The sequence below is a fragment of the Monodelphis domestica genome, chromosome 2, assembly GCF_027887165.1.
Source record: "Monodelphis domestica isolate mMonDom1 chromosome 2, mMonDom1.pri, whole genome shotgun sequence".
Taxonomy (NCBI): Eukaryota; Metazoa; Chordata; class Mammalia; order Didelphimorphia; family Didelphidae; genus Monodelphis; species Monodelphis domestica.
Window position 1 is genome coordinate 110,919,202 of NC_077228.1, and position 10,963 is coordinate 110,930,164.

General features: G+C 40.5%; 1 protein-coding gene across 1 annotated transcript in view; it reads right to left on the bottom strand.

The window, feature by feature from the left end:
• The window catches only part of CTSE (cathepsin E), a 16,859-nt gene extending 7,909 nt beyond the window's left edge, over positions 1-8,950 (bottom strand). The window contains 5 exon segments of the mRNA XM_056814813.1: positions 2,827-2,942; positions 5,045-5,168; positions 6,013-6,062; positions 6,065-6,168; positions 8,854-8,950. Of these exon segments, the coding sequence (XP_056670791.1) occupies positions 2,827-2,942; positions 5,045-5,168; positions 6,013-6,062; positions 6,065-6,168; positions 8,854-8,918 (459 nt within the window). The 5' untranslated portion in view covers positions 8,919-8,950.
• Positions 8,951-10,963: the final 2,013 nt, after the last annotated feature.

Below are 10,963 nucleotides of genomic sequence, written 5' to 3' on the forward strand. Positions count from 1 at the left end.
AAACTCTGCATTCACAAAAGTGCTTCCAGGTTCATTGATACTCTCTCCAAATTGCTGATTGGCGACTGTAATCCCTTCCACCTGGCATGAGAAAAAACAAAACCACCACCAACAAAAAACCAAGAAAGAGGCTGTTACCCTGGGCAAGTTACTTTTATGTCTCTTCTGCCTTAGAACCAATACTTAGTATCAATTCTATGAGAGAAGGTAAGGGGAAGAGAAGAGAAGAGAAGAGAAGAGAAGAGAAGAGAAGAGAAGAGAAGAGAAGAGAAGAGAAGAGAAGAGAAGAGAAGAGAAGAGAAGAGAAGAGAAGAGAAGAGAAGAGAAGAGAAGAGGAGAGGAGAGGAAGAGGAGAGGAGAGGAGAGGAGAGGAGAGGAGAGGAGAGAGAGGAGAGGAGAGGAGGAGAGGAGAGGAGAGGAGGAGAGGAGAGGAGAGGAGAGGAGAGGAGAGGATAGAGAGGAGAGGAGAGGAGAGGAGAGAGAGAAGAGAAGAGAGAAGAGAAGAGAGAGAAGAGAAAGAGAAGAGAGAGAAGAAGAGAAGAGAAGAGAGAGAAGAGAAGGAGAGGAGAGGAGAGGAGAGGAGAGGAGAGGAGAGGAGAGGAGAGGAGAGGAGAGGAGAGGAGAGGAGAGGAGAGAAGAGAAGAGAAGAGAAGAGAAGAGAAGAGAAGAGAAGAGAAGAGAAGAGAAGAGAAGAGGAGAGGAGAGGAGAGGAGAGGAGAGGAGAGGAGAGGAGAGGAGAGGAGAGGAGAGGAGAGAAGAGGAGAGAGGAGAGGAGAGGAGAGGAGAGAGGAGAGGAGAGGAGAGGAGAGAAGAGAAGAGAAGAGAAAAAGAAATGCTTAAACAACAGTGACTGTCACAACATCTTAATATCCCCTGGTTTCAAGCAATACGGAGTCTAAATTTCAATCCCCCAGCCTTCATTTAAAGTGGGTGGAGGGATGACAAAGATCATAGGGCAAATTTAGAATTGGAAACAGAGTAGGGAAGGAAATTACTTAAGAACACTCAGCAAAACAGAAGACAACTCTGAAGTTAGCGACCAGGAACTTTGATTTTTTTTTTTACTGAATTAGAAAAAACCATAACAAAGTTCATTTGGAAGAACAAAGGGTCAAGGATATCCAGGGAAATAATGAAAAAAAATACAAAGGAAGGTGGCCTTGCAGTCCCAGATCTCAGACTATATTATAAAGCAGTGGTCATCAAAATAATTTGGTACTGGCTAAGAGACAGAAAGGAGGATCAGTGGAATAGACTTGGGGTAAGTGACCCCAGTAAGACAGCATATGACAAACCCAAAGAGCCCAGCTTCTGGGATAAAAACCCACTATTTGACAAAAACTGCTGGGAAAACTGGAAGACAGTGTGGGAGAGATTAGGTTTGGATCAACACCTCACACCCTACACCAAGATAAACTCAGAATGGGTGAATGACTTGAACATGAAGAAGGAAATTATAAGTAAATTAGGTGAACACAGAATAGTATACATGTCAGACCTTGGGAAGGGAAAGACTTTAAAACCAAGCAAGACAGAAAGAGTCACAAAATGTAAAATAAGCAATTTTGATTACATCAAATTAAAAAGTTTTTGTACAAACAAAACCAATGTAACCAAAATTATAAGGAAAACAATCTCCATAACAAAAACCTCTGACAAAGGTCTAATTACTCAAATTTATAAAGAGCTAAATCAATTGTACAAAAAATCAAGCCATTCTCCAAGTGATAAATGGGCAATGGACATGAATAGGCAGTTCTCAGCCAAAGAAATCAAAACTATTAATGAGCACATGAAAAAGGGTTCTAAATCTCTTATAATCAGAGAGATGCAAATCAAAACAACTCTGAGGTATCACCTCACATCTAGCAGATTGGCTAACATGACAGCAAAGGAAAGTAATGAATGCTGGAGGGGATGTGGCAAAGTCAGGACATTAATGCATTGCTGGTGGAATTGTGAATTGATCCAACCATTCTGGAGGGCAATTTGTAACTATGCCCAAAGGGTGCTAAGAGAGTGTCTGCCCTTGATCCAGCCATAGCACTGCTGGGTTTGTACCCCAAAGAGATAATAAGGAAAAAGACTTGTACAAGAATATTCACAGCTGCCCTCTTTGTGGTGGCCAAAAATTGGAAAATGAGGGATGCCCATCAATTGGGGAATGGCTGAACAAATTGTGGTATCTGTTGGTGATGGAATACTATTGTGCTAAAAGGAATAATAAAGTGGAAGAATTCCATGGAGACTGGAACAACCTCCAGGAAGTGATGCAGAGCGAGAGGAGCAGAATCAGGAAAACATTGTACACAGAGACTGATACACTGTGGTACAATTGAATGTAATGGACTTCTCCATTAGTGGCAATGCAATGTCCCTAAACAACCTGCAGGGATCAAGAAGAAAAAACACTACCCTCAAGCAGAGGACAAACAGTGGGAGTAAAAACACCGAGGAAAGACAACAGCTTGACTACGGGGTGGAGGGGATACGACTGAGGAGATGAACACCTAAATGAACACCTTAATGAAAATACCAATAACATGGAAAAGAGTTCAGACCGAGGACACATGTGATACCCAGAGGAATTACGCATTGCCATTGGGAGAGGTGGTGGGAGGGAAGAGGGAGAAAAAGAAAATGATCTTTGTTTCTAATGAATAATGTTTGAAATGACCAAATAAAATAATGTTTAAAAGGAAAAAAAAAGAATGACTAACCTAAAAAAAAAAAGAATAGAGTCACTGTCAAGGCTTTGGACTGAGAGAAGAAACAACATTAACATTGAGAGAGGAGGAAAAAACAGTGTTCCAAATTTTGACTTACGGAAACTTGGTCCATTCCAATGATTCCAGACAAGCTTCCTGTCCCATATTGGATGGAGAAAGAGTTCCCATTCTCGATATAAGTGCTGGACTGAGAGGGCGGAATTGATTGTGGTTCTCTGAAATGTAAAAATAGCATCCCATCACCAAGTGGCCACTCTCAAAAGTATCAAAGATTGGTTCATCCAGTTGAATCTAATCTAATCCAACAAACATTCCTTGTTTTGCAAGGCATTGGGTTGTGTGCTGAGAATAGAAAGAAAAAAAATGCCCTCCCTCAAGAAGCCCACATTCTACTGTCAGGGGATTTGTGGTGTCCTTGACCTTAGAATTCCCAGAATGGTAAGGCAGATTAGGGAGGAGGGCATATATAAAAAGAGTTCTGGGTTTGGAATCAGAGGATTAGACTTTGAATGTAGCTGTCTTGTGCTACTAGTGTGAGACTTTGTGATTCGGTTTCCTTAACTTAAAATGAGAGTAACTTTTGTTGTCATTCAGTTGTTTTCAGTTGTGTCCAACTCTTTGTGATCCCATTTGGGATTTTCTTTGCAAGGATACTGGGATGGTTGGCCATTTCCTTCCCCAGCTCACCTATCAGATGAGGAAAATTAAGGCCAGTAGGTTTAAGTGACTTGTCCAGAGACACCAAGCTAGTAAGTGTTAGAGGTCAGATTTGAACTCTAGGCCCAGTATTCTCTCCAATGAGCCACTGAGCTGTCCCCAAGAGGACTTCTAAGGTCCCATCTAACTCTACAGGTTTGGATACCTCCTCTGTTCCCTCCCTGGGTAAACCACCTTGTCCATGATTGGTCCAATACATTAGTCACTAGCCACAATAGCTCACTGGTTTGTAGCCAGACTGTGGACAGCTGCTTCTGAGTCATTGGTTTACAAATGTGATATCATTTGCATGAGACATTACCCCACACATAGGTGACGATTTGGACACTTCCTGTTCCTAAAATTGACAGATAAATGAGTTCTTTCCTAATAATTGTGTTCTCTTCTTTGTCCTCCTCCTCTTGACTCCACATGACACATCGCTTCATCAACCAGAGCTAATTGGGTGAGCCAATGGCCACAAATTATATGGAACCCTGGACTTGAATGACAGCTAATAATAATAACTTTAACTTATATAATTCTTTGAGGTTTGAAGAGAACTTTATAAATATTATCTCAGATTTATCCTCACATTAACCAATACTGTTGAAACAATTAGCCTGGTTTAAAAAAAGTTTGCCAAGTGCTTTCTTCCTAACAGCCCTGTGTGGTAAATAGTATTTTCAACATTTCCATTTTTTACACATTTGGTAACTGAGGCTCTTCCATATTAAATGATTAACTGAAACAGCTCAGTTCTTTTTTTCCCCCATTCAACAAACATTCATTAAGTACCTAAAATGTACCTGGGCAATTGCCTAGCCCTTATCGCTCTTCTGTCTTGGAATTGAAACTTATTATCATCCTAAAACAAAAGGCAAGGTTTGGCATGATTTTTAAAGTATCCACTATGTCAGATACCAGGTTAGCTCAGTTGGTAAGAAGCACAGCTCAGATTCCTTTAACACGGAATTCAGGGCTCTTTCCATCACATCTGCCTGTCTATGTGAACTGAGTGATATAGATATTGGATTTAACCGAGCCTTACCTCCTCACTGAAGAAAGAAATTCTCCCTTAGCCCCTTAATAACAATAGTGATAGTCATAATAAACTGAGAAGGAATTCCCCATGAAGAAGTTCCCTTTCCCAGGACCCCAGCTCAGCAGGAAGAAGCCACTGATTGGCTTGAAGCCAGTTATCAAACTTGGCTTTGTTGGCTATCTCTGCCTGCCTGCCTGCCTGCCCAGGAATGTTTATTTTCCACTCTGTCCTCCCTGTTCTTCCTTCAGCTCAACCAGATGTCATTACAGATTCAAAGGTTTCTATTTGGGGCTGTTGAGTTTTTCCTCAATGATTCCCAACAAGAAGAAAGAGTAGGCCACCTGAGTTTGGTCAATGTCCAGAGCCTCTCTCCCTGGCATCAGATGGAGGCGATCCTGACAGGAAGGAAAGGTTAAGGGATGTGGGGTGATTATAATGGGAGGGGGAGAATATTTGGGGAACCTGAACCTACTTGTACAATGTATTCTCTAGGAGAACTTTTGCAATCACTCACACCCAAGTCAAAAACCTCAGGTTCCTTCCCACATTCCTCCTTCTCCCCAGTTCCACTTACTGCAAGCTGGGCTGACACAGTACACAGAAGGGACCCAGAGATTGGAAGAACCTGTGTCAAAGATGACGGTGAAATTTCTTTTTGTTGGTGGGGAACCAATGGAGATGACTCCAAAGTATTCCATCTGAAAAAAGGGGGAAAATATGAGCAAAAAGAGGGTGTTTCTTTAAAAGAGTTAAGTAAAGATAAAGGGAAGTCATTACTGAAGCAAAACTCTTACTCCTCCCCTCTAAAAAATAGTTTGTTTCAACCAAAGCCATTTTTCAATTATATTGTTATAACATTATAGTTTTAGTCTACCAGACTACCAAGGAGACTACCAGAATAGCATGAAACTCCGACATAAAATTGTTGGCTGTTCAGTCATTAGAACATTTGTGATACTTTTTCCCAGGAAGCTAAGGGCTTCTAGTAATGCCGTTACCTAATTTTGTGTATTCATGGAACCAGTTCATGAAAAACCAAATAGTAATACCTTTCACTTGTGTAACAGTTTCCAGAAAGTTTACATATACATTATCCTATTTGATCCTCATAACATTCTTGTGAGATAGACAAGACAAGCGTTATTATCCCTATTTGACAGATGAGGAAACGGCAGCTTAGAGAGATGAATTGAAATGCTTAGAGTAATAAAGCCAGGAAGGTCAGATCTAGGATTGTATTTACAGTATCCCTTGGTTCTTTTCCTCTAATCTCAATCTCCTGTCTCTTTCTATTGGCTTTTTTTTTTACACCTTCAGAAACTCATTATCTGAGCTCCAGAGAAAGATTTGCTTAGCCAAAGCAGAGCAGAAAATGGAGTAATTATGCTGGCATTTGGAACTATTCATCTGGATGGATCTAGAAACCAAGGGTACCTAGAATTCAGAATTCTGATATTATTCTGATATTTCCCCTACAAATGATTCCTGAACCCTTTGATGATACCTTCCTCCTTTGCTTCCCTCCATCCCTTTTCTCCTTACGTCCAAGTAGTTGATGAGAGGTTCATTTGCACTCTGGTCTTGAGAACAGAATCAATGAACTGGACCATATCCAACTTGTGAGTCTCCCAAAATTGGGAAAGTTGGCCCTTTTCCCTCAGGGTTCTCCGTAGGGATTTGTGTCTCTTCAAGGGCACTCTAAAGGATAAAGAATCCCCCACCCCTGGGTGAGAATTGTTGATAGTATTTTATCCCTTATGCCTCCTAGCATTCAACCTTCACCCTATCCCATCCCAACCCACTCAATTTCTAGGCCAGAGGTTCTTGATCTGAAGTTCAAAGATTCCCTCCCTCAATAAGGGTCCATAGATATATTTCAAAGATCTGTGAATTTGAATGGAAAAAAATGACTTCTTTAATTTCACTAAACCTCTAACTGAAGTTTAGTGTTTACTTCAATGATGAATGTAGGATAACAAACTCTGATTCTGAGAAGGGGTCCAAAACCTTCATTAGACTTCCAGGGGATCCATGTCACCCCAAAAGGTTAAGAACCTAGACTAAAGATAGTCCAAGAGATAGGAGACCTGACAGAGAAGATTCTTGGTTTCCACTTGGATCATGAGGCTTCCTGCTTGTTTCCTGGGTCTTAGTCTCTTCTCTTAAAATGAGACTTCTACAGTAAACCTTACTGGTATAGGTTAAATGCTTTGAAAACATTCATTCATTCATCTTTTCTCTTCTTTTCCTCCTCCTTCCCTCCCTCCCTCCCTCCCTCCTTCCTTCCCTCCTTCCCTCCTTCCTTCCTTCCTTCCTTCCATCCTTCCTTCCTTCCTTCCTTCCTTCCTTCCTTCCTTCCTTCCTTCCTTCCTGCCTTCCTTCCTTCCTGCCTTCCTGCCTTCCTGCCTTCCTTCCTGCCTTTCTCTTTCTTCTTTCTTTCTTTCTTTCTTTCTTTCTTTCTTCTTTCTTTCTTTCTTTCTTTCTTTCTTTCTTTCTTTCTTTCTTTCTTTCTTTCTTCTTCTTTCTTTCTTTCTTCTTCTTTCTTTCTTTCTTTCTTTCTTTCTTTCTTTCTTTCTTTCTTTCTTTCTTTCTTTCTTCTTTCTTTCTCTCTTTCTTTCTCTCTTTCTTCTCCTCTTTCTTTCTCTCTCTCTTTCTCTCTCTTTCTCTCTCTCTCTCTTTCTCTCTCTCTTTCTCTCTCTCTTTCTCTCTCTCTTCTCTCTCTCTCTCTTCTCTTTCTTTCTCTCTCTTTCTTTCTTTCTTTCTTTCTTTCTTTCTTTCTTTCTTTTTCTTTCTTTCTTTCTTTCTTCTTTCTTTCTTCTTTCTTTCTTTCTTTCTTTCTTTCTTTCTTTCTTTCTTTCTTTCTTTCCTTTCTTTCTTTCTTTCTTCTCTTCTTTTCTTTCTTCTTTTCCCTCTCCCTCTCCCCCCCCCCTCTCTCTCTCTCCATACAAAGCACTATTCTATGTACTAAAGATAACAAAGGAAAAAAATTAAAAACAGTTCTTGCTTCAGGGAACTTGGGTTCTACTAGAGACCTTATATCAAAAGAAAAGAACTGGAATGCCTCCAGACTTGCAAGAATTAAATTCAATTAAATAAACATTTATTGAGTGCCTATTTTATATAAATCACTGTGCTGGAGATCCAGAGGCCAAAAATGAAGCAGGCCCTTTATTTTTTATTTATTTTTTTAAAACCCTTACCTTCCGTCTTGGAGTCAATACTGTGTATTGGCTCCAAGGCAGAAGAGTGGTAAGGGCTAGGCAATGGGGGTCAAGTGACTTGCCCAGGGTCACACAGCTGGGAAGTGTCTGAAGCCAGATTTGAACCTAGGACCTCCTGTCTCTAGGCCTGGCTCTCAATCCACTGAGCTACCCAGCTGCCCCTGAAGGCCCTTTATTAAGGAAGTTATATTCTATCAGAATGACTAATTCTGTGATCTGAAAATAAAACTTTCTATATTTAGGGAAGGCAAAGAATTCCCTGAGACAAAGACTGTAGGATAACAATTTTTTAAAAAACACTTCTGTCTTAGAATCAACACTGTGTATTGGTTCTAAGGCAGAAGAGAGAGATAAAGGTTGGGCACTGGGGAGGGGGGGAGGAGGTTCAGTGACTTGCCCAAGTTAACACAGCTAGGGAGTGTCTGAGGTCAAATTTGAACCTAGGACCTCATGTCTCTAGGCCTGGCTCTCAATTCACTGAGCCCTCCAGCTGCCCCTCTAATTAATGGTGAGGCCTTAAGTACTGGGAGCTATAAATTGCTGGAGAATTTCATAGATTCTCAGAGTTTGAAGAGGATATCATAGGTCAAATATTCAACCTCTATCTGAAGCAAGAATTTCATTTATAGTTTCTTCAAGAAGTTTTCATCTATCCTTTACTTGGAGACACCCAGTTACCAAGAACTCACTACCTCCTGGGTTATTTCCCTCCAACTACTTTAGAAAAGGATCATCTTATTTGTCCGAGAGGGTAAACCTGCAGAGGCAAGAAAATGGTTAATCTGATCTTTAGAGGACCCACTAGTTTTTTAAGGTATAGAATTGTATGGAGCTGGAAAGAATCTTGGAAATCATTTAAGCTAACACCCCCTCCCATTTTACAGATGAAAAGACTGAGACTTAGAGAAGCTGACTTGACCAAAGTCACACAGGTAATATAATGTCAGAGTTAGGGTTCAAATTCAGTTTCTCTGACGTTAAACCCATTGCTATTGCCACCGTGGCATTCTGCCTCTTACTCTAGACCAACATAATCCATAAGATCTCATCAGCCAGGCTTTTATGAACATTTCCTCACTACCATGTCCCTTTAGGGGAAGCCACAAGTTTGGGAGCCCTTTATCTGTCTCTCCTGAATACAATGCCAAAGTAGCATCCTCACCTGAGAATCCCTTGGACCAATCCCAGGCCAAGCAGCAATTGCAGTGAAAGAAGCAAAGTATTCATCCTGGTCCCCCTTACTCTGACTCTGCTACTCTCTCAATGGCTTCTTGGAATTTCTCCTTTCTGTCCTCCCATGGGGCAGTAAAAAAAGCTAGTTTTGCCTCTCTCAGGCAAGTCCAACCCAACCCAGATATGAAAACCTGGTGATAAGCCCCTGAAAGTCAACAGCAGTGGATAAAAGGTAAATAGAGGGCCTGTGTAATAGGGCGGTCCCACCTTCACCCATGGCTCACTTACTTCACTGAATGGGGAGGCACAATTGGAATGGTAGAAGACTCTCTCTCCACCCAGAGTTTGGGGTTATGTGTTTAGGTCAGGAATGAACCATTGGCCCACTTCCAGAGGTTGACAGGTTATTTGTCCAAAATGGGGTAGGGTTGGTGATGGGAATAGTGGGGTTCTGGGCCCCACACCACATGGAACCCACTTGTCCCTGAAGATCTTGCCAGTTTCAAAAGAAAAGAGACAGACATACAACATGGAAGAGGAACCCAGTAGGTATAGCACCAAACTTGTCACAGCTGTTGACCTGGGAAGAACACAGTATTTTATTTTTACTTTTTAAATTAATTAATTAATGTTTACCTTTTCATGAGTGCTATTAGAAGAGTATGGTGGCATGGGAAGAGCAATAAGCTGGGAACCAGAACATCTAGGTTTGGATCTTAATTCTGTCAATTACAGTAGTTGACATTTATATGATAGACTCTCTCACTGATCCTCACAACAACCTACTGTTTTACAGATGTGTAAACTGAGGCTTAAGGGGGATTAAAGGACTTACTAATATATTGGTAATTATCTATTTATCATCTATCCATTTACCAATATCTATCTCTTTATCAATATTTATCTATCCATTATTTCAATATCTATCTGTCAGTCAATAGCTTTCTAGTCATATCTGTTGATCTCTTTCAATAAATCAGTATTATCCATCAATCTCCATCAGTCTCTGTTCATTGATTAATATCTGTCTAGCAATATAACTTTAATAGCTATCCATCTATCCATATTTATTTTTAGCCTCTCTCAATCTTTCAATATTATCCATCTATCTTATTTGGCAACTCTATCTGACATCTTATTATCTATCTTCTAAAGATATTAACCATCTATGTCTACTAGGTAAGTGGCACAGTGGATAGAGTGCTGGAAGACTCATCTTTGTGAGTTCGAATCTGGCCTCAGACACTTACTGGCTGTGTGAAGCTGCACAAGATGCTTAACCCTGTTGACCTCAGTTTCCTCATCTGTAAACTGAGTTGGAGAAGGAAATGGCAAACCCCACCAGTATCTTTGTCAAGAAAACCCCAAAGGGTTCACAAAGAGTCAGATACAACTTAAAAATGACTAGACAACGGGAATAGCTAGCTAGCGAGCTCTAATGGTGGTAAGATTTCAATGGTGTAGGTAATTCCTGATAAGGAAACTCTCCTATAATGCAAACTGGCAAAGGTTTTTAAACTCGCAGTCTTCTGAAGTTGCCAAGAACACTGAGTTTAGGGACTTCTTTAGGGTCACCCAGCCAATATGTGTCAAAGACAGATTTGAACCCAAGTTTTCCTAATTCCAAAGCTAACAATCTAGCTCTCTGTTGTATCACAGCACCACTAACAATGTTATTACAAGTTTTTAATGAAATTAAACTGATTTCAACAAATATATTTATTCCACAGGTGCTAATGCAGGGAGGATTGCTAGGCATTGGAGATACAAAAACAAAAATAGTCTCTCCTCTCCAGAAGCTTGCATTCTACAGTCATGTAAATGGAAAAAATAAATAATTTAAAGATAATTGAGGGAAAGAAAGAGCATTTATAAGAAAGGAGATCAGGAAAGATTTCCTGTAGCAGATGAGACCCAAGCTGGACTTTGAAGGAAGCTAAGGATTCTAAAAGGTAGAGATGAGAAGGGATCACATTCCAGGCATGGATGACAGTCTCTACAAAAACATGATGGTGGGAAATGAAAGGCTGAGTTTGAGAGAAAACAAGTAGGATTCATTTAGATGGTTCAGTAGATTGAGAACCAGACCTAGAGACAGA